The sequence below is a fragment of the Dendrobates tinctorius genome, unplaced genomic scaffold, assembly GCF_039654945.1.
Source record: "Dendrobates tinctorius isolate UK_male_01 unplaced genomic scaffold, ASM3965494v1 ptg000156l, whole genome shotgun sequence".
Lineage (NCBI taxonomy): Eukaryota > Metazoa > Chordata > Amphibia > Anura > Dendrobatidae > Dendrobates > Dendrobates tinctorius.
Window position 1 is genome coordinate 5746403 of NW_027361823.1, and position 25024 is coordinate 5771426.

At 46.0% G+C, this 25024-nt stretch overlaps 1 protein-coding gene across 3 annotated transcripts in view; it reads right to left on the minus strand.

Moving 5' to 3' along the window:
- Positions 1-2960: 2960 nt before the first annotated feature.
- The window catches only part of LOC141051292 (interferon-induced protein with tetratricopeptide repeats 5-like), a 28951-nt gene continuing 6887 nt past the window's right edge, over positions 2961-25024 (minus strand). For all 3 annotated transcript variants that reach the window (XM_073548182.1, XM_073548184.1, XM_073548183.1), the window contains exon 2: positions 2961-5302. In XM_073548182.1, the coding sequence (XP_073404283.1) occupies positions 3844-5302 (1459 nt within the window). In that variant the 3' untranslated portion in view covers positions 2961-3843. The remainder of the gene's footprint in view (positions 5303-25024) is intronic.

The following is a 25024-nucleotide window of genomic DNA, read 5'->3' on the forward strand; positions in this document are numbered from 1 at the left end:
TATTTTCATGACTATGAAAATTGTAGATTCACTCTGAAGGCATCAAAACTATGAATTAACACATGTGGAATTATATAATTAACAAAAAAGTGTGAAACAACTGAAAATATGTCTTATATTCTAGGTTCTTCAAAGTAGCCACCTTTTGCTTTGATTACTGCTTTGCACACTCTTGGCATTCTCTTGATGAGCTTCAAGAGGTAGTCACCAGAAATGGTCTTCCAACAGTCTTGAAGGAGTTCCCAGAGATGCTTAGCACTTGTTGGCCCTTTTGCCTTCACTCTGTGGTACAGCTCACCCCAAACCATCTCGATAGGGTTCAGGTCTGGTGACTGTGGAGGCCAGGTCATCTGGCGTAGCACCCCATCACGGTCCTTCTTGGTCAAATAGCCCTTACACAGCCTGGAGGTGTGTTTGGGGTCATTGTCATGTTGAATAATAAAAGATGGTCCAATTAAACGCAAACCGGATGGAATAGCATGCCGCTGCAAGATGCTGTGGTACCATGCTGGTTCAGTATGCCTTCAATTTTGAATAAATCCTCAACAGTGTCACCAGCAAAGGACCCCCACACCATCACACTTCCTCCTCCATGCTTCACGGTGGGAACCAGGCATGTAGAGTCCATCCGTTCACCTTTTCTGCGTCGCACAAAGACACTGTCGTTGGAACCAAAGATCTCAAATTTGGACTCATCAGACCAAAGCACAGATTTTCCCTGGTCTAATGTCCATTCCTTGTGTTCTTTAGCCCAAACAAGTCTGCTTGATGCCTGTCCTTAGCAGTGGTTTCCTAGCAGCTATTTTACCATGAAGGCCTGCTGCACAAAGTCTCCTCTTAGCAGTTGTTGTAGAGATGTGTCTGCTGCTCGAACTCTGTGTGGCATTGACCTGGTCTCTAATCTGAGCTGCTGTTAACCTGCGATTTCTGAGGCTGGTGACTCAGATGAACTTATCCTCCGCAGCAGAGGTGACTCTTGGTCTTCCTTTCCTGGGGCGGTCCTCATGTGAGCCAGTTTCTTTGTAGCGCTTGATGGTTTTTGCCACTGCACTTGGGGACACTTTCAAAGTTTTCCCAATTTTTCAGACTGACTGCCCTTCATTTCTTAAAGTAATGATGGCCACTTGTTTTTCTTTGCTTAGCTGCTTTTTTCTAGCCATAATACAAATTCTAACAGTCTATTCAGTAGGACTATCAGCTGTGTATCCACCAGACTTCTGCGCAACACAACTGATGGTCCCAACCCCATTTATAAGGCAAGAAATCCCACTTATTAAACCTGACAGGGCACACCTGTGAAGTGAAAACCATTTCCGGTGACTACCTCTTGAAGCTCATCAAGAGAATGCCAAGAGTGTGCAAAGCAGTAATCAAAGCAAAAGGTGGCTACTTTTAAGAACCTAGAATATAAGACATATTTTCAGTTGTTTCACACTTTTTTGTTAATTATATAATTCCACATGTGTTATTTCATAGTTTTGATGCCTTCAGAGTGAATCTACAATTTTCATAGTCATGAAAATAAAAAAAACTATTTGAATGAGAAGGTGTGTCCAAACTTTTGGTCTGTACTGTACGTCATAGCGATTTTGCACTTACAGAAGCTGTGCACGTGAGATCACCCCCACGTTTCAGCTGACTCTGACAGCTGGCACTTAAATCCCCCTAAATACTGCAATCGATATTGATCACAGTACTATATATAGTAGGCAAGTAAAGGGAGGTCGCCCTCTCTGCACTACGATCACAACCCCCCCTTCATCGCGAGGGGCCGATCTTTGCCATGGTAACCCGGTGCCGTCATGACGAAATCCGGGTCACCAGAGCTAGCAAGTTTGTTGGTCAGTGAAGCGCTGACAGTTTGTAAAGCATAGCAACACTCCTGCAAAAAGTGAAAGTCCCATAGTGGGACAAAGTAAAAAACATTAAACAAGTGAACAGAGTAAAAAAAAAAAATATGAAAAAGATGAATGTATATAAAATTGGTATAGCTGAAAACATAATCATGTCCTGCAAAAAACATGATGCCATACAGCTCCATCAGGGAAATAATAATAAAGTTATAGTTCTCAGAATAAGGTGATGCAAAAATAATTATTTTTTCTGTAAAATAGTTTTTATTGTGTAAAAGCACCAAAACATAAAAAAAAAAATATAAATGTGGTATCGCTCTAAACATACTGACCCGAAGAATAAAGCTGCCTTATCAATTTTACCACACATGGAATGACATAAAAAAACCAATTCCTGAATTGTTGATTTTTGTTCATGCTGCCTCCCAAAAATCGGAATAGAAAGCGGTCAAAAAATGTCATGTGCCCAAAAATGGTACCAATAAAAAATGGCAAATCATCCCGCAAGCGCCGCAACCGGCTCCTTACTGCTGCAGCCAAAAAAATATACACTACAAAATGGCGCCGGGGTGGCACTTGCGTAGTAGCACCTCTTGATATGAGATAGATGCTACTGCGCAAGCGCCTCCACCGGCTCCTTGTTGCTGCAGTAAAAAATTTTTTACACTACCACAAAATGGCACCAGAGGCTGCGCATGCCCAGTAGCATATATCGCGTACTGAAAGATGCTACTGCGCAAGCGCCACCACCAGCACCATTTTGTTGTAGTGTACATACATACAACAAGGAGCTAGCGGCAGCGCTTGCACAGTAGCATTATCGGAACGTGATAGATTTTTTTTTTCTTTGAAACACAGGAAGATAATAAGACTAACCGATAAGAGAAAGTGCGCAAGCACCACCATTTTGATTAAGTGACATGCTTTTTTTCAAACACACATTAGTATATTCATTATGCAAACTTGGGGGCAGGTCAGTTAGGGATCAGTGCAGTCTGCATTATGAATATCTAATCAGAGCACCACATACACAAACCCCACCTTAGGACACGAGCATATCATTAACAAAAAACAGAAAATAAAGATTAAGAAACAGCCCAAGACGGATTTCTTCAACCAAGGTATCATTTTATTCAGTATAACGACGCCGACCTGACACTGTGTGTAGGTTACTGTGCACAATCCTGCTGACAGGTTCCCTTTAGCGAATACTTATGGCTACAAACCTATACACATAAAAATAGCTAAATATCAATTCTAAGGCAGTTAGGCTAAGTGCACACACTGCGGATTGGTCTGCAGATTTTTTATCTGTGGAACTACGGTTTTCCCTGCGGTTTATCACCTCTACAATGGAGGAGATGGTAAACCGCAGCAGAATCCGCAGAAAAGAATTGACATGTCATTTCTTTCTGCAGATTCAAAACCGCAGCTTTTCCGCAGTTAAAAATCCGCAGCATGTGCACAGCAGATTGTAAATCCCATAGGATAACATGCTACTGTACACTGTCTGCAGAACTGCTGCAGTTCTGCTGCGGCCAAAACTGCAGCAAAAACCACAGCGTGTGCAGATTTGGCCCTGCAGAACTGCAGCAGAACTGCAAGTGATGTACAGTACCATTTAAGGCTATGTAAAACAAAAAATGCTGTGCACATGCTGCAGATTTTTCCACCCAGATTTGGTGCAGATTTAAAACTGCAGCATGTCACTTCTTTTGTGCAGTTCTGAAGCAGTTTTTCATCTGCTCCATTATAGAAATCTGCAGGTGAAAACTGCAGGGGAAATCTGCACAAAAAATGCAATAAATCTGCACTAAAACTGCAGGTAAAACGCAGGTCATTTTACCTGCAGATTTTGCAAAATCTGCGTGGAAAATTCCACAGCAGAATCCACACCGTGTGCACCTAACATAAAGATGTAAATTAGATATAATTCAACCAGAGCTTACAAAATTATGAAAGGAAAAAAAAACTATTTCACTTGTTTTTTTTATATCATCAGCTTTAGCTCACATAGCTCAGTCACATATTCCTCATTGTAAGGATCATATTCTAAGGCTTTTTCATAGCTATCAATTGCATCATTTCTTTCTCCTTTAGTCTTATAGACAAAGCCGAGCAAAGCGTAACCCTTAGCATCACGAATATTGTTTCTAATCTTCTTTGAAGAAATTCTTCTTAGAGACTTTTCACTTGACTCTCTCTCTTGTGAAAGTACAGTGATCTGCAGACTCTTTTTATAGTAGTCGATGGCTTCAGATTCAGACCCCATACAGTATTCTTTAAACCGTCCATAATTGTCATAGATCTGCTGCTTCTCCTCATCTGTAAGATTGGTGAATGCCAAAACAGTTTTAAATCTTTCATCTGCTTTTTGATATTCCTTTGCTTCACTATACATATTTGCTAAGTCTACATTTGCGAATACATATGTTTTCTTGTACTCCACCGTTTTCTCAAAATGAAAGATTGCATTTTGGATAAGGCCATTTAATTCTGCTGGTTGCTTTTGTCTGTTATAAGGGTTCCTGGTTCCAAACCCTTTTTTGCAAATAAAATACTTTTTTCTGTAACATAGTCCAATTTGGTGATGAAGAAATCCAGAAGTTGGGATGAGGTCTACTGCAGTTTTTAGGACGCGCAGGGCCTCATCTACCATCCCAGCCCTTCTGTAAAACTTGGCAACATAACGGAGCAGATATGGAGAGTTTGGGGCTTGTTCTAAGGCTCCTTCAATATATCTTCTTCCCTCACCAGTTCTGTTTAGGTCTTGCAGCTTTAATGCAAGAAGCGCCTTCACCACGGCATCATTTGGATTCTTCTCTACTGCACTTTTCAATAACTCTAGTGATTTGCATTCTGAAGCAGCGCATGTTCTGTTATTGAAACCTTCCAGTCTATAGACCACTGTTGCATATCCTGTGATCCACTCAGGATTTTCTGGCTCTAGCTCTAAAGCCTTCTGAAAACATTGTTTTGCTTCTTCATAATATTTTCCACAGAATTTTAGCAGTGACCAGCCTTTTTCCCCATAGATTTCTGCTATGTCTTGTCTATCTTGCAGTTCTTTATAAATCTGCTCTACTTTATCTACATATTTCTGCGAATCTTCATACTGCTTCATGTAGTAGTACACCCAGGCATAATTTCCATAAGTCACCAAATATTTTTGATCAGCCCCATCCGGATTGTTTTCTTTATTCATATCTTTAATCATTTCTTCTGCCATCTCTAAATTGAGTATAGCTTCTGTGTAGTCCTTTTTCAGATGCATCGCATAGGCCAGGAAATTGTGCACCATGTATTTGTTCTTGGTGTCAAGAAATTCCAATTGGTAATGCAATCTGTCTTCTAGTTCATCAGGATCCGTGTTCTTTAGAAGAAGATTCCAAGTAAATTGACATTTAAGTTGTAGTAAACGAGGCTTTAATGCTTCTTTCGATGACCCACTGTGAAAAAAAAAAATTGGAGAGTGGATTGTTATAATTGATTTAACCAGTGATAACAAATACACAGAAATGTACAGTCATATATGATATACATCAGTCCCTAACATGTGCCAGCATATAAAATACGTGAAACAAACAATTTTGAGTTGGGCACCAGTAACACTAAGTGGAGTGCCATGAACTCGGGTGAACTCTGACTGTCACTGTCAGCATCAGCCTGCTTCTCGCTCTGCATAGACGCTTGTCTATACAGAGTGATGTAGCAGGGCTGACATTGCTATCCATGTGGACTATGTCGGACTGAGGCTTGAACCCTGATGTCACCGCACGAACGCTGCCAGAAAAAGCCAAATACTGCCGAGTGCAGTGAATACCGCCAGAGGTTAATGAGTGGCCCCGGAAGCAGATGCGGCCGGGAGACAGCGGGATGGGAGTGCCCGTGGCTGGACAGGTAAGTATAGTTATGTTTATTAATAATTTTATGCTTTTACAGGCCCTGGACCCGAACTCTAACATGGGTTTCCCATGGAAACCCGTGTTCGGGACCTTGTGTCCAAACTCTATGTGTTCGGTACGGGCCCAGAACTTTACAGTTTGGGTTCGACCATCCCTAGTCATCACTTCTGGATTTATCACCCATTCCTGGTTTTGGCTTACAAATACTGATGTAAATTACTGACCAAATAGTGGATGTATGAACGTGGGCTATGTCTATACAAGCCACTACCCAACACTGACGGTTTGCCTCTTGGCTGTATAACAGCTGCAGCCAAGCAAGAAAACCACCAGGACCATCAATGATAACAGTGCTTTAGGTATAAATGATTTAAGAAGTGCAGAAGTTAATACTTGACGTCAAGGCTATAACAATTGATGGTCATTTATCTCATCGATCATCAGTGATGTTCACAGAAGATATAATAGTGGAGTGGCATTGCTGGCGACACTCAGAAGAGGACAAAGAGGTTCTTAAAACATCAAGGACATGCAGGGTGATCATGGGTTCAGAGCAGAGCAGCAGGATAGCTCTGGTGAATAAAATACTGCATCATAGGAAAACAAAAAAATAAGAAAGATAGAGGGAAGCATAAACTAAGATTATAGGGGCATGTGGCTGTCTTTTTTTCAGGTCTAAATATGCATTAGCCAAAAACAATACATTTTGGGATATGCCTTTAAAAAAAAGCCCATAAAAAGATATAAAATTCCAGACCTAATTACTGGATAATGTAAAAAGACATTCCACTACACACGAACAAATATTCCATGTTGTAGAGTTGCACAGAGTGCTATAAACAAAAAATCCAAATACTATCGCATAAGAGTAGTTAATTAAGTAGTGCAAAATCTTAAAGATTTTGGTTAAAAGGGGTAAGTTTTTGCTCTTCCTTTATTCCTGCTGCTCCCCGGAGTATAGTGTTTTTTTCTTTTTTTTTTAATACACCATATGGGCCAGAGATATGAGGTTTTTCAGTTACTGCTAATTTTGGTGGTGTTTATCAGGATTCTCTGAGGCATGTCTTTAGTCACATTATTACTCCATGAACCTTGCCCCTTAGATAAAGATCATAGAATTTAGTACTAAATAAAAGGCCCATATCTCTCACACTATATGTTGCATTTGGTATGAACAAACAACAAAAAACTGAGAGAATACTCAGTGGGAATAAAATTAGTGCAAAAACTGGGGACTTTTGACAGGTCCTCTTTAATATAATGAAGCAGGCATAGAATAATTGTACAACTTCATTACAAAGTGTAATGTTTGAGAAAACACCATCTGAATGTGAAACAGCCATGGGCTGACCACTGTGTCTGTTCACCTGTCTTTATTCATGTTTTTTCTTGTCCAATACATTTCTGAATTGAATTTATAATATTTGGGGATTGTGGAGGATTTTCTTTTTTGATGGTTTCCTATACAGTACACTGCATGTTTTATGTTTTCAGTACATTTCCATCAGATATACACCCGCTTCAGTCCAAATTATTAACCACACGTATCTCTTCATTCATGCATCACTAACATCTTCCCATTGTGCAGGGTCTTTGGTCTTGGGCCGGAGTCACATTACAGTAGAATACGTCCGAGTGCTATGCGAGAAAACATCACAGTCATATTGTATAAAAACAGATACCCAGAAAAAAGTCCTTTAATTGAAAGAATGACACAAACTCCTTTAATAAATCTTAATTAAACCATACTTACGACTAGAGTTGAGCGAAACGGGTCGAAAAAATTCAAAAGTCGCCGACTTTTGGCAAAGTCGGGTTTCATGAAACGAAACCCGACCTAGGATGAGGTCGGCCACGAGGTCGGCGACTTACGCGCCAAAGTCGCGTTTCAAAAGTTTGTTTTGCGCTCTTTTTCAGCCAATCAGGATCCACGGACACTCTGGGCAACGTGATGACATAGGCACGGGTCACCACCATCTTTCAGAAGGGCATGCAAGTGATTGGCTTGCTTTGGTGGGCGTCACAGGGGGTATAAAAGGGCGTGCACGCCGACCGCCATCTTACTTCTGCCGATCTTAGTATAGGGAGAGGTTGCTGCTGATTCTGTAGGGAGAGCGTTAGGCAGGGAAGAAGACAAAAATACTGCTTCTGCTGCTAGCGATTTGGCCTGCACAACACACCAGTCACTGTGTGTGCAGTGCAAGGGGAGGCTATATAGTGGTGTATCAGTGGTGTTGGTTGTTGGGCTGCCTTTTAAGGCTTCCTGACAGGCTGGCATTGCTGTTTACCCACTGCTCCGCAAACTGCTTTTTTAAAAGCAATCCCAATTTTTTTTTTTTGTCCTGCTGAGAAGAAAACAAAACTGCTTCTGCTGCTAGCAATTTGGCCTGCACAACACACCAGTCACTGTGTGTGCAGTGCAAGGGGAGGCTATATAGTGGTGTATCAGTGGTGTTGGTTGTTGGGCTGCCTTCTAAGGCTTCCTGACAGGCTGGCATTGCTGTTTACCCACTGCTCCGCAAACTGCTTTTTTAAAAGCAATCCAATCTCCCTTATCCTCTAGTCACTTTTGTCACAGCTGTGCCATCGAGCCTGTCACATAGCGCTCAGATATTCATTGGGCCTCACACAATCCAAAAGTGTCCAGTGTCCAAAAGTGTGTGCAGAGATTCAAAATCTCCCTTATCCTCTAGTCACTTTTGTCACAGCAGTGCCATCGAGCCTGTCACATAGCGCTCAGATATCAGTGGGCCTCACACAATCCAAAAGTGTCCACTGTCCACAAGTGTGTGCAGAAATTCAAAATCTCCCTTATCCTCTAGTCACTTTTGTCATAGCTGTGCCATCGAGCCTGTCACATAGCGCTCAGATATCAGTGGGCCTCACACAATCCAAAAGTGTCCAGTGTCCAAAAGTGTGTGCAGATATTCAAAATCTCCCTTATCCTCTAGTCACTTTTGTCACAGCAGTGCCATCGAGCCTGTCACATAGCGATCAGATATCAGTGGGCCTCACACAATCCAAAAGTGTCCAGTATCCAAAAGTGTGTGCAGATATTCAAAATCTCCCTTATCATCTAGTCACTTTTGTCACAGCAGTGCCATCGAGCCTGTCACATAGCGCTCAGATATCAGTGGGCCTCACACAATCGAAAAGTGTCCACTGTCCACAAGTGTGTGCAGAAATTCAAAATCTCCCTTATCCTCTAGTCACTTTTGTCACAGCTGTGCCATCGAGCCTGTCACATAGCGCTCAGATATCAGTGGGCCTCACACAATCCAAAAGTGTCCAGTGTCCAAAAGTGTGTGCAGATATTCAAAATCTCCCTTATCCTCTAGTCACTTTTGTCACAGCTGTGCCATCGAGCCTGTCACATAGCGCTCAGATATTCATTGGGCCTCACACAATCCAAAAGTGTCCACTGTCCACAAGTGTGTGCAGAAATTCAAAATCTCCCTTATCCTCTAGTCACTTTTGTCACAGCTGTGCCATCGAGCCTGTCACATAGCGCTCAGATATCAGTGGGCCTCACACAATCCAAAAGTGTCCACTGTCCACAAGTGTGTGCAGAAATTCAAAATCTCCCTTATCCTCTAGTCACTTTTGTCACAGCTGTGCCATCGAGCCTGTCACATAGCGCTCAGATATCAGTGGGCCTCACACAATCCAAAACTGTCCACTGTCCACAAGTGTGTGCAGAAATTCAAAATCTCCCTTATCCTCTAGTCACTTTTGTCACAGCTGTGCCATCGAGCCTGTCACATAGCGCTCAGATATCAGTGGGCCTCACACAATCCAAAAGTGTCCAGTGTCCAAAAGTGTGTGCAGATATTCAAAATCTCCCTTATCCTCTAGTCACTTTTGTCACAGCTGTGCCATCGAGCCTGTCACATAGCACTCAGATATCAGTGGGCCTCACACAATCCAAAACTGTCCACTGTCCACAAGTGTGTGCAGAAATTCAAAATCTCCCTTATCCTCTAGTCACTTTTGTCACAGCTGTGCCATCGAGCCTGTCACATAGCGCTCAGATATCAGTGGGCCTCACACAATCCAAAAGTGTCCACTGTCCACAAGTGTGTGCAGAAATTCAAAATCTCCCCTGCCCTATAGACACCTTGTACATTGTTTTACATTACTATATAGTTTGTTGGATTTTGTCTACATTTCTACCAAAAATGAGGAAGGCTGGTGGAAGAGGCCGTGGAATTGGGCGGGGGTTGGCAGCTGGTAATGATGGTGTTGGTGGTGATCTGATGGTAGTGGCAAGAGCAAAATAGGACCGAATGCAGGAGGTGCTGACCCTGCGTCATCGTCTGGCTACATAAGGCCTCGAACGCTTAGTTTTCTAGGAGTTGGCAAACCGCTTTTAAAGCCAGAGCATCAGGAAAAAGTTTTGTCTTACATTGCTGACTCAGCCTCCAGCTCTATCGCCTCCTCTTCTTCAGTTGTAAAAAGTAAAAGCACTGAGTCGTCATTGGAGGCTCATGTTCATGAACCACACCTTTCCTTGTGTCCTTCACCCCAACCAAGATTGAAGGATGACGCAGGCCATACTACTGATTACTCCATGGAGCTGTTTTCACATACCATGCCTGGATTATCAAGTCAAATGGTGAATTACCCAGGCCAAGATGAATCTGACATGGAGTGCACTGATGCACAGCCGCTGATGGATGATTCTGCTGGTACATTCACTCAGAGCACTACATTGTCCTCGCAGTGTACAGAGCCAGATTCTGACCCTGATGAGACTCAGGTGCCCCTTCCCGCACACTATACCACCATACACGGTGACACAGAGGAAGGTGCACATGACATAGAAGAGGAGGTGATGGATGACCCAGTTGTTGACCCAGATTGGCATCCATTGGGGGAAGAGGGTGTTGCTTCCAATAGCTCAGATGAGGAGCATCCACAGCAGACATCGACATGGCAACAGCTGTTATCTGGCAGGCCCGGAGCACTCCAAAGACAGGTTCCAAACATCAAAAGAGTTGCTGGACAGCTTGTCCAGAGGGTCAAAAGATCACAGCGTGCTAGGCCGCAAAATGTCTGCCAAAGTAGTAAGAGTGCAGTGTGGCACTTTTTTGAACAAAATCCTCATGATCAGGCCAAGGTTATCTGTAAGAAGTGCGCAAAGACCTTTAGCCGAGGGAAAAATCTGAAAAATTTGAATACCAGTTGCATGCTTAGACATTTAACCAGCATGCACTTGCAAGCGTGGACACAACACCAAACCTCAAGTGCCACATGTGCAACTGATCACAACGAAGGTAGTCAGCAACGCTACATTGTTTCCCCCACTGTAAGCCCACCGGTTAGCACAGCAGCAAATGTTGAGGTGTCGTTGCAAGACCACAGCAGTCAGGGAATCCCACTGTTATATCAACGAAATACTGATTCTAGGCCATCAGAAAGAACACCAACTCCATCACCATCATCAACCCTCTCTCAGTCCGCCCTGTCCACCGCTACTTCCACCATATGCAGCTCTCAAGTCCAGCTCACAGTCCCAGACACTATGAGTAGGTCAAGAAAGTACTCAGTCTCTCATCCGCGTACACTGGGTTTGAACGCCCACATTGCCAAACTAATCTCGTTTGAGATGATGCCCTTTCGGTTGGTGGAAAGCACAGCTTTCCGCGAACTCATGGCCTATGCAGTACCACGCTATGACCTACCCAGTCGCCACTTCTTCTCTCGCAAAGCCATCCCAGCCCTCCACCATCATGTGAAAGACCGCATTGTCCATGCACTCAAGCAGTCAGTGAGCGGAAAGGTGCACCTCACAACTGATGCATGGTCCAGTCGGCATGGCCAGGGCCGTTACGTGTCCATCACTGCGCACTGGGTTAATGTGGTGGATGCAGGGTCCACAGGGGACAGCGGTGGTGGGACAGTGCTGCCTAGCCCACGGTATAGGAAACAGTTGGCTGTAGACGTTCGACCCTCCTCCTCCTCCACCTCCTCCAGAAGCGAAAGCTCGTCCACAGAGCGCAGTCGTACGAGCACTCCATCTGCAGCTGCCACTGTTGCACACGATGTGTCCCCCTATCGAGCAGCTAGTGGAAAGCGTCAGCAGGCTGTGTTGCAGATGATGTGTTTGGGCGACAGACACACCGCCGAGGTGCTGGCCGAGTACTTGAAGCGACAAACTGAGTCATGGCTGGGCAGTGTACATCTTGAGGCAGGCAAGGTAGTTAGTGATAACGGCCGTAATTTTGTGGCAGCCATAGCCCTTTCAAAACTCAGCCACATACCTTGCTTGGCTCACACCTTGAACCTGGTGGTGCAGTGCTTCCTCAAAAATTATCCGGAGTTAACAGCCCTGCTCCAGAAGGTGCGAAGACTGTGCGCGCACATCCGCCGGTCGCCTGTACACTCCGTTCGTATGCAGAAGCTGCAGCGATTGCTCCACCTTCCCAACCACCGCCTCATTATCGACATTGCAACAAGGTGGAACTCCACCCTGCACATGGTGGAGCGGCTGTGCGAGCAGAGGCAGGCCATAATGCATTTGTGGGAGGATACACGGCCAGGCACTTTGAGAGCAGACATGGAGTTGACAGGTGTGCAGTGGTCGAAGCTGAAAGACCTTTGTAAAGTCCTTCAGTGTTTTGAGGAATGCACACGGCTGGTAAGCGCAGACGACGCCATCCTAAGCATGAGCATCCCACTTATGCGTCTGCTCATGCAAACTTTGACGCACCTTAAGGAGCAGGCGTCTGCAGCCAATGTTGATGAGGAGGAAGAGGAGGAGGGAATCCTTGATGACATTCAGCCATTGTCTGCTCAGGGACCTCTCCTGGACGAGGTGGAGGAAGAAGAGGAGGAGGAGGAGGATGGGGATGATTACTTAGGGGAGGAGGATGCATCTCGTGGGGCAAGTGAAAATGTTGGCGTGGCAAGGTCTGGTACAGGGTTTGTGCGTGACTGGAGGGATGTGGATTTGCCAGAAAGTGCTCCTCCACCCAGCACTCGCAGTGCATCATTGACACCGGGAACATTGGCCCACATGTCAGATTATGCCTTGCGGATCCTAAAAAGGGACCCCCGCATTGCCAAAATGATGAACGATGACGACTACTGGTTGGCCAGCATCCTGGATCCACGCTATAAAGGCAAATTACAAAACATCATGCCACAGGAGAACCTTGACCTAATATTGGCTAATAAACAAGCAACTCTGGTAAATCGGTTGCTTGAGGCATTCCCAGCACACAGCAGCGGTGATGGTTCTCACACGAGCCGTACGGGCCGGGGGCAGCTTGGCAGAGGTGTTTGTGGTGCACACAGCAGAAGTGGCGTTGGAGACAGGGGTTTCATGACAATGTTGTGGACTGATTTTTCAAATACCGCTCACACAACTGGTAATACTGCATCGATGGAAAGTGACAGGAGACGGCAGTTGTCAACTATGGTAACTAACTACTTTTCCTCCCATATCGATGTTCTCCCACACAGGTCATTCCCCTTTGACTATTGGGCCGCTAAACTGGACACCTGGCCTGAATTGGCCCAATATGCCTTACAGGAGCTCGCTTGCCCAGCTGCAAGTGTGCTATCGGAAAGAGTCTTCAGTGCAGCTGGATCAATCCTGACAGAAAAAAGGACCCGTCTGTCAACCCAAAATGTGGATGATCTAACCTTCATTAAAATGAACCACGCATGGGTTTCCAAGGATTTTGTCCCACCTTCCCCTGATGACACATAGGGTGACAGAAAAATGGCTTGCTTTGGTCCACCTCTTCCTGGTACTTCACCTATTTCGCCTTTTGCATCAGTTGAATGTCCAACATCAACATATGCCACTTTCTAAAACTCCCTAACTGTGCTGCCTCCCCCCCATGGCCGGGGTCACCACCTACCGCACGACACCGTGCGAGTGCCGTTGCCCTGGACAGGTGGGTAGGCCGACTCTTGGGCGCGGGCACTGGCACAGGGTCCCTCATAGTGCAATCAAGTGTCTCTGACGGTGGTGGTGCACACCCGCCGTCAGACACACCGTTGTACTATGAGGGGCCCAGTGCCAGTACCGACGCCCACGAGTGGGCCCCCCTTGCTTGGGCAGGGCCCCAGCATTTGCAATCTTTACCTCTCCCTGCTCCTCCGCTGTGTAATCTGGGCCGTCAAATCCATACTGTGCCTGACACCGTCTGAGCCTGCCTCCTGAGACATATATTTTGAATGTGTACGCTATCCATACATGTTATCCAGGGATACGGTACCCTTTCTAACCTTTGTGCAATCACGTGCAATCCATACTGGGCCTAACACCGTCTGAGCCTGCCTCCTGAGACATATATTTTGAATGTGTACGCTATCCATACATGTTATCCAGGGATACGGTACCCTTTCTAACCTTTGTGCAATCACGTGCAATCCATACTGGGCCTAACACCGTCTGAGCCTGCCTCATGCTGTATAGACATATATTTTGAATGTGTACGCTATCCATACATGTTATCCAGGGATACGGTACCCTTTCTAACCTTTGTGCAATCACGTGCAATCCATACTGGGCCTAACACCGTCTGAGCCTGCCTCATGCTGTATAGACATATATTTTGAATGTGTACGCTATCCATACATGTTATCCAGGGATACGGTACCCTTTCTAACCTTTGTGAAATCACGTGCAATCCATACTGGGCCTAACACCGTCTGAGCAACAGCTAAAGACATTCCACGAACAGTTTAATCAATTTCATCCCACCATCAATTTAACACTCAACTACTCCAGTACTGAGATTAATTTTTTGGACACCATCATTAAGCTAAAAAACAATGAAATAGAGACATCCCTGTATCAGAAGCCAATCGACCGTCCAACATACCTTAAATGGGACAGTTTCCATCCAAAACACATAAAGAACTCTATTATCTATAGCCAAGCCATCAGATACAATCGTATATGTTCCAACCCCATGGATAGAGACAAACACCTTGGAGGCCTCAAAAAGACCTTTTTGAATCAGGGTTACCATCCAAGAACAATTGAAAACCAAATTACAAGAGCCACCAGATTGTCAAGGAATCACCTGCTACATTACAAAGCTAAAGAAGAAAATAACCGAGTGCCTCTAGTAGTCACCTACAACCCAAATCTGGAGGTGCTAAGGGGAGCTGCACAGAAATTACAATCTTTACTACAAAAAGATGCCCGATTAAAATCCATTTTTCCAGACCCCCCACTGCTGTGTTTTAGGCAGCCCCCAAATTTAAGAAGCATCATTGTCAGAAGCTCCCTGTCCTCTCCAACAGCTACAGGAACCTTTCCTTGCAACCAGAAAAAATGTAAAGCCTGTCCATTTATAATGACCACGGACAAGATAAAGATCCCCAACTCACATCAGGACTACAAGATCCCAGGTACTTTCACCTGCATTACATCTAATGTGGTGTACTTAATTATTTGTACTAAATGTCCAACTGGGGGTCTGTATGTGGGGGAGACAGGGCAAAAGCTTAGAACAAGGATGAATGCTCATCGTCACACAATAAGAGAAAAAAGAATGGATCTACCTGTGGCAAAACATTTCTGTATCCCTGATCACAGCAACGTGGATATGAAATTACTGGTATTGAAAGGTAACTTCAATTCTCAGAGAGAGAGACGAGTTTGGGAGTACAAATTTATGACGAACTTTGACACTCTCAGTGCTGGAATGAATGTGTCGCATGGATTTATGTCTTTTTACATCAACTATGGAATTTCCTTTTAAAACCTTGTGGGGGCATCACAACACAGAACTAGACCCCAATCAGAGGACCATAAAACATCCGGACTCCTTATCTATGAACTGGTCCAATGTTTATATTTATGTTTCTCCCTCTCCCATATTGATAGTTCTGCTTCACGTCACTTGTCTTATCTATTGCATTTTTTCTAGGCTGTATTGTGCATAAATATGTGACTTCAGATTTTGTATTAGTCTAGTATTGATGAAGAGACCTGAGTAGTCTCGAAAGCTTGCAATGTGTTACCATCTTTTCAGTTAGCCATTAAAAGTTATCAACTACTGAGGACTCTTAATCCTGAATATTTTTCTATCTACTGGCTAACACCGTACAAAGATATACATCTTTCCTGTCTGGAAGATGACAGTGAGAAAATAGGGAGTGAGAAGAAAGCAAATTGTGTGTTACCTGATGTGTACGCTGTAATTGTACTGGACGGACTGGGAACACAAATAAGTAAAGTTCCTTATTTAAAGTTGGAATTGGACTGTGTCTCTGTTTCTGCCAAAAAAGTAGATAAAGGTGTGCTGCCACCTGGAGAAGGCTCTGAGGATGAGAAGAATGGAGCTATAGGTATGCTGACAGAAAACTGTCATGTCTATGTGAGGGGAGGCTAGGGTACTGTTGCCCTGGAGTCCTCGGCCACGACTACGGTCTTGGCCAAACCTTACACTGGAACAATCAGAGACAAAGTATAATAGAAACAAGTTACCACTTCTGTATTTATAACCCACTCCTGGTTTTGGCTTACAAATACTGAGGTAAAAAACTCACCAAATACAGATAGTGTGAACGTGGCCTTAGTTTGATGCTTTTCAGTGTCATGTTTGAGATTGGCTGGGGTCACACTTGCGAGAACCTCGCACGAGTCTCGTATCTCAATAGCTGGCACTGCCACTGGCACTCGGGACCGAAGCGCTCAGCTGCATGTATTTCTATGCAGCTGAGCACTCCAGTCCCTAGTGCCGTCTGCAGTGCCGGGTATTGATATGCGAGACTCGTGCGAGTTTCTCGCAAGTATGACCCCGGCCTTTTTCTGAGTTTACTTTGTTTTTTTACCTTATTAATAAACTCATGGATTAATCTGATCGGACACTTGTGAGTAGGGATGAGTGAAACGGGTAGAAAAATTTCAAAAGTCGCCGACTTTTGGCAAAGTCGGGTTTCATGAAACGAAACCCGACCCTAGGATGAGGTCGGCCACGAGGTCGGCGACTTACGCGCCAAAGTCGCGTTTCAAAAGTTTGTTTTGCGCTCTTTTTCAGCCAATCAGGATCCACGGACACTGTGGGCAACGTGATGACATAGGCACGGGTCACCACCATCTTTCAGAAGGGCATGCAAGTGATTGGCTTGCTTTGGTGGGCGTCACAGGGGGTATAAAAGGGCGTGCACGCCGACCGCCATCTTACTTCTGCCGATCTCAGTATAGGGAGAGGTTGCTGCTGATTCTGTAGGGAGAGCGTTAGGCAGGGAAGAAGACAAAAAAACTGCTTCTGCTGCTAGCGATTTGGCCTGCACAACACACCAGTCACTGTGTGTGCAGTGCAAGGGGAGGCTATATTGTGGTGTATCAGTGGTGTTTGTTGTTGGGCTGCCTTTTAAGGCTTCCTGACAGGCTGGCATTGCTGTTTACCCACTGCTCTGCAAACTGCTTTTTTAAAAGCAATCCAATCTCCCTTATCCTCTAGTCACTTTTGTCACAGCTGTGCCATCGAGCCTGTGACATAGCGCTCAGATATCAGTGGGCCTCACACAATCCAAAAGTGTCCAGTGTCCACAAGTGTCTGCTGAAATTCAAAATCTCACTTATCCTCTAGTCACTTTGGTCACAGCTGTGCCATCGAGCCTGTCACATAGCGCTCAGATATTCATTGGGCCTCACACAATCCAAAAGTGTCCAGTGTCCACAAGTGTCTGCTGAAATTCAAAATCTCACTTATCCTCTAGTCACTTTGGTCACAGCTGTGCCATCGAGCCTGTCACATAGCGCTCAGATATTCATTGGGCCTCACACAATCCAAAAGTGTCCAGTGTCCACAAGTGTCTGCTGAAATTCAAAATCTCACTTATCCTCTAGTCACTTTGGTCACAGCTGTGCCATCGAGCCTGTCACATAGCGCTCAGATATTCATTGGGCCTCACACAATCCAAAAGTGTCCAGTGTCCACAAGTGTCTGCTGAAATTCAAAATCTCACTTATCCTCTAGTCACTTTGGTCACAGCTGTGCCATCGAGCCTGTCACATAGCGCTCAGATATTCATTGGGCCTCACACAATCCAAAAGTGTCCAGTGTCCACAAGTGTCTGCTGAAATTCAAAATCTCACTTATCCTCTAGTCACTTTGGTCACAGCTGTGCCATCGAGCCTGTCACATAGCGCTCAGATATTCATTGGGCCTCACACAATCCAAAAGTGTCCAGTGTCCACAAGTGTCTGCTGAAATTCAAAATCTCACTTATCCTCTAGTCACTTTGGTCACAGCTGTGCCATCGAGCCTGTCACATAGCGCTCAGAGATTCATTGGGCCTCACACAATCCAAAAGTGTCCAGTGTCCACAAGTGTCTGCTGAAATTCAAAATCTCACTTATCCTCTAGTCTCTTTGGTCACAGCTGTGCCATCGAGCCTGTCACATAGCGCTCAGATATTCATTGGGCCTCACACAATCCAAAAGTGTCCAGTGTCCACAAGTGTCTGCTGAAATTCAAAATCTCACTTATCCTCTAGTCACTTTGGTCACAGCTGTGCCATCGAGCCTGTCACATAGCGCTCAGATATTCATTGGGCCTCACACAATCCAAAAGTGTCCAGTGTCCACAAGTGTCTGCTGAAATTCAAAATCTCACTTATCCTCTAGTCACTTTGGTCACAGCTGTGCCATCGAGCCTGTCACATAGCGCTCAGAGATTCATTGGGCCTCACACAATCCAAAAGTGTCCAGTGTCCACAAGTGTCTGCTGAAATTCAAAATCTCACTTATCCTCTAGTCACTTTGGTCACAGCTGTGCCATCGAGCCTGTCACATAGCGCTCAGATATTCATTGGGCCTCACACAATCCAAAAGTGTCCAGTGTCCACAAGTGTCTGCTGAAATTCAAAATCTCACTTATCCTCTAGTCACTTTGGTCACAGCTGTGCCATCGAGCCTGTCACATAGCGCTCAGATATTCATTGGGCCTCACACAATCCAAAAGTGTCCAGTGTCCACAAGTGTCTGCTGAAATTCAAAATCTCACTTATCCTCTAGTCACTTTGGTCACAGCTGTGCCATCGAGCCTGTCACATAGCGCTCAGATATTCATTGGGCCTCACACAATCCAAAAGTGTCCAGTGTCCACAAGTGTCTGCTGAAATTCAAAATCTCACTTATCCTCTAGTCACTTTGGTCACAGCTTTGCCATCGAGCCTGTCACATAGCGCTCAGATATTCATTGGGCCTCACACAATCCAAAAGTGTCCAGTGTCCACAAGTGTCTGCTGAAATTCAAAATCTCACTTATCCTCTAGTCACTTTGGTCACAGCTGTGCCATCGAGCCTGTCACATAGCGCTCAGATATTCATTGGGCCTCACACAATCCAAAAGTGTCCAGTGTCCACAAGTGTCTGCTGAAATTCAAAATCTCACTTATCCTCTAGTCACTTTGGTCACAGCTGTGCCATCGAGCCTGTCACATAGCGCTCAGAGATTCATTGGGCCTCACACAATCCAAAAGTGTCCAGTGTCCACTAGTGTGAGCAGAAATTCAAAATGTCCCCTGTCCTATAGACACCTTGTACCTTGTTTTACATTACTATATAGTTTGTTGGATTTTGTCTACATTTTTACCAAAAATGAGGAAGGCTGGTGGAAGAGGCCGTGGAATTGGGCGGGGGTTGGCAGCTGGTAATGATGGTGTTGGTGGTGGATCTGATGGTAGTGGCAAGAGCAAAATAGGACCGAATGAAGTACTCAGTCTCTCATCCGCGTTCACTGGATTTGAACGCCCACATTGCCAAACTAATCTCGTTTGAGATGATGCCCTTTCGGTTGGTGGAAAGCGCAGCTTTCCGCGAACTCATGGCCTATGCAGTACCACGCTATGACCTACCCAGTCGCCACTTCTTCTCTCGCAAAACCATCCCAGCCCTCCACCATAATGTGAAAGACCGCATTGTCCATGCACTCAAGCAGTCAGTGAGCGGAAAGGTGCACCTCACAACTGATGCATGGTCCAGTCGGCATGGCCAGGGCCGTTACGTGTCCATCACTGTGCACTGGGTTAATGTGGTGGATGCAGGGTCCACAGGGGACAGCGGTAGTGGGACAGTGCTGCCTAGCCCACGGTATAGGAAACAGTTGGCTGTAGGCGTTCGACCCTCCTCCTCCTCCTCCTCCAGAAGTGAAAGCTCGTCCACAGAGCGCAGTCGTACGAGCACTCCATCTGCAGCTGCCACTGTTGCACACGAGGTGTCCCCCTATCGAGCAGCTAGTGGAAAGCGTCAGCAGGCTGTGTTGCAGATGATGTGTTTGGGCGACAGACACACCGCCGAGGTGCTGGCCGAGTACTTGAAGCGACAAACTGAGTCATGGCTGGGCAGTGTACATCTTGAGGCAGGCAAGGTAGTTAGTGATAACGGCCGTAATTTTGTGGCAGTCATAGCCCCTTCAAAACTCAGCCACATAACTTGCTTGGCTCACACCTTGAACCTGGTGGTGCAGTGCTTCCTCAAAAATTATCCGGAGTTAACAGCCCTGCTCCAGAAGGTGCGAAGACTGTGCGCGCACATCCGCCGGTCGCCTGTACACTCCGTTCGTATGCAGAAGCTGCAGCGATTGCTCCACCTTCCCAACCACCGCCTCATTATCGACATTGCAACAAGGTGGAACTCCACCCTGCACATGGTGGAGCGGCTGTGCGAGCAGAGGCAGGCCATAATGCATTTGAGGGAGGATACACGGCCAGGCACTTTGAGAGCAGACATGGAGTTGACCGGTGTGCAGTGGTCGAAGCTGAAAGACCTCTGTAAAGTCCTTCAGTGTTTTGAGGAATGCACACGGCTGGTAAGTTCAGACGACGCCATCCTAAGCATGAGCATCCCACTTATGCTTCTGCTCATGCAAACTTTGACGCACCTTAAGGAGCAGGCTTCTGCAGCCAATGTTGATGAGGAAGAGGAGGAGGGAATCCTTGATGACATTCAGCCATTGTCTGCTCAGGGACCTCTCCTGGACGAGGTGGAGGAAGAAGAGGAGGAGGAGGAGGAGGATGTTTACTTAGGGGAGGAGGATGCATCTCATGGGGCAAGTGAAAATGTTGGCGTGGCAAGGTCTGGTACAGGGTTTGTGCGTGACTGGAGGGATGTGGATTTGCCAGAAAGTGCTCCTCCAACCAGCACTCGCAGTGCATCATTGACACCGGGATCATTGGCCCACATGTCAGATTATGCCTTGCAGATCCTAAAAAGGGACCCCCGCATTGCCAAAATGATGAACGATGACGACTACTGGTTGGCCAGCGTCCTGGATCCTCGCTATAAAGGCAAATTACAAAACATCATGCCACAGGAGAACCTTGACCTAATATTGGCTAATAAACAAGCAACTCTGGTAAATCGGTTGCTTGAGGCATTCCCAGCACACAGCAGCGGTGATGGTTCTCACACGAGCCGTACGGGCCGGGGGCAGCTTGGCAGAGGTGTTCGTGGTGCACACAGCAGAAGTGGCGTTGGAGACAGGGGTTTCATGACAATGTTGTGGACTGATTTTTCAAGTACCGCTCACACAACTGGTAATACTGCATCGATGGAAAGTGACAGGAGACAGCAGTTATCAACTATGGTTACAAACTACTTTTCCTCCCATATCGATGTTCTCCCACACAGGTCATTCCCCTTTGACTATTGGGCCGCTAAACTGGACACCTGGCCTGAATTGGCACAATATGCCTTACAGGAGCTCGCTTGCCCAGCTGCAAGTGTGCTATCGGAAAGAGTCTTCAGTGCAGCTGGATCAATCCTGACAGAATAAAGGACCCGTCTGTCAACCCAAAATGTGGATGATCTAACCTTCATTAAAATGAACCACGCATGGGTTTCCAAGGATTTTGTCCCACCTTCCCCTGATGACACATAGGGTGACAGAAAAATGGCTTGCTTTGGTCCACCTCTTCCTGGGACTTGACCTATTTTACCTTTTGCATCAGCTGAATGTCCAACATCAACATATGCCACTTTCTAAAACTCCCTAACTGTGCTGCCTCCCCCCTCCATGGCCGGGGTCACCACCTAGCGCACGACACCATGCGAGTGCCGTTGCCCTGGACAGGTGGGTAGGCCGACTCTTGGGCGCAGGCACTGGCACAGGGTCCCTCATAGTGCATTCAAGTGTCTCTGACGGTGGTGGTGCACACCCGCCGTCAGACACACCGCTGTACTATGAGGGGCCCAGTGCCAGTACCGACGCCCACGAGTGGGCCCCCCTTGCTTGGGCAGGGCCCCAGCATTTGCAATCTTTACCTCTCCCTGCTCCTCCGCTGTGTAGTCTGGGCCGTCAAATCCATACTGGGCCTGACACCGTCTGAGCCTGCCTCCTGATGTATAGACATATATTTTGAATGTGTACGCTATCCATACATGTTATCTGGGGATACAGTACCCTTTCTCACCTTTGTGCAATCACGTGCAATCCATACTGGGCCTAACACCGTCTGACCCTGCCTCCTGATGTATAGACATATATTTTGAATGTGTACGCTATCCATACATGTTATCTGGGGATACGGAACCCTTTCTCACCTTTGTGCAATCACGTGCAATCCATACTGGGCCTAACACCGTCTGAGCCTGCCTCCTGATGTATAGACATATATTTTGAATGTGTACACTATGCTATCCATACATGTTATCCGGGGATACGGTACCCTTTCTCACCTTTGTGCAATCACGTGCAATCCATACTGGGCCTGACACCGTCTGAGCCTGCCTCCTGATGTATAGACATATATTTTGAATGTGTACGCTATCCATACATGTTATCTGGGGATACGGAACCCTTTCTCACCTTTGTGCAATCACGTGCAATCCATACTGGGCCTGTCACCGTCTGAGCCTGCCTCCTGATGTATAGACATATATTTTGAATGTGTATGCTATCCATACATGTTATCTGGGGATACGGAACCCTTTCTCACCTTTGTGCAATCACGTGCAATCCATACTGGGCCTGACACCGTCTGAGCCTGCCTCCTGATGTATAGACATATATTTTGAATGTGTACGCTATCCATACATGTTATCTGGGGATACGGAACCCTTTCTCACCTTTGTGCAATCACGTGCAATCCATACTGGGCCTGACACCGTCTGAGCCTGCCTCCTGATGTATAGACATATATTTTGAATGTGTACACTATGCTATCCATACATGTTATCCGGGGATACGGTACCCTTTCTCACCTTTGTGCAATCACGTGCAATCCATACTGGGCCTAACACCGTCTGAGCCTGCCTCCTGATGTATAGACATATATTTTGAATGTGTACGCTATCCATACATGTTATCTGGGGATACGGAACCCTTTCTCACCTTTGTGCAATTACGTGCAATCCATACTGGGCCTAACACCGTCTTAGCCTGCCTCCTGATGTATAGACATATATTTTGAATGTGTACACTATGCTATCCATACACGTTATCCGAGGATACGGTACCCTTTCTCACCTTTGTGCAATCACGTGTAATCCATACTGGGCCTGAGAACGGCTGGCGAGCTGTTAAGCAAGCTACAGCACCTGTGGTTTGCACACGTAAGTTTTTCATTTTTTCAGGAATGACGGTTAGGCCTAATTCCGGAACTGCGGTTGACCTGCACTTACTGGGAAATCATCATTCGCGGGTAATAATTGTAATCACAGATCCCCATCACTAACGTTGTTCAGCGGGTTATCTGCACCTGTAAGCGACAAACGCTGGCCTTTTCAGTGTAGCGCACATGCAGCCACGGACATGTAAGGGCATGACACACCAGTTATTGGCCAATCTCATGTGCTAGAGCCTCACGTGTCCCTCTAGTAAGCCGGACTCGGACCGCGGGGCATGACGGAGTCTCGTTCGTTAACGGAATTAAGCTTGCAATGTGTGCATCTGTTCTGTAGCTTGCATGGTTGAGGTTTCCCAGGTGGAGTCGAATTAAACCGTAGGCTCCACTCCTGGTGGTGCCCTTCTGGACATTCCTTTAAGGTTCAGCTTTGCAACCATACTGCCCACGTAAAACAAACACTTTGCCTTCATGAACGCTGTTTGGAGGGTCATGACTCATGGGAATAACGCCGCCCAATCAGTTAACCTGCTAGAGAGATCCTTCGTTGCTCCCAAGCATGACATCACACTCCCTAGGAGGAAGGTAATGCCACTGTGGCAACCGTACTCCTGGGGGCGACACAAGTGCACTGATGCCCAGCCACTGCTCGATGAATCTGCTGGTACATTGACCCAGACCACTACATTCCCCTCGCACGCTACACGGCCTGAATCTGACCCTGATGAAACTCAGGTTACCCTTCCCATATACAGTTCCATCTTACACGGTGACAAAGAGGAAGCTGCAGATGAAAGTGCAGGTTCGGCCCACCCGCCATCAGACACACCACCGTACTATCAGGGGCCCTGTGCCAGTGCCGTCGCCAACGAGTGGGCCCCCCCTGCTTGCTCAGGATCACAGCACTTGCAAGGTTGAAATACTGTGCAGTGAGATGGAAGATGGGAACGACGAGGAGTCCAGACTAGTACAGGGATTCCCTAGCGAGGAGACTTATTTCATTGTTTTCAATGTTGGGACAGCAATTTTTGGGGAGCACTATACTCTGGAGAATGATAGATGGGGCCCACCATACACTGGAACATTCCAAAGGTGAACATCAGACACTGGAGCAGCATTTACAGGGCCCATTATACACTAGAGCATTAGAAATGGGGCCCATTATGTTTGGAGCATTATTTGGGCCCATAAGACAGTGGAGCTTCATCCATGGGGACCAACATATACTGTAGCATTATGTGGAGCTCATCATATACTGTTTCAAACATTATATGGGACCAATGATTCTGTATGGAGAAATAGATGGGCCTTGTCATGAGCTGTAAAAAGTGAAGTATTTTTCATTGTACTATACCGCTATTTCTCTGCCGTATCGGAGCATGATGAGTTGTGGTATGTGTTAAAGGGGCGCTCTTTCGCCCAGGGCACATGAAAACCTGGAGCCAGCCCTCCCCCCCACAACTGTAGCCAAATAACCCCCACTTTTCAGTGCGTTACATGTATTATGAAGTTAATTAAGGTTGACAAGCTTAAGTAAGAAGAATTGATGCTTTTGGCATTCAAATGGGCACTGTTGGTGTGTTTCCTGTCCTCCTCTCACTGCCGACTTTTATTCCCCATTGACTTACATTGGGTTTCGTGACGACCCCGACTTTTCCCTATAATCGGACGATCTTGCTCGACCCGACTTTTGGAATAGTCGGGTTTCACGAAACGAAACGC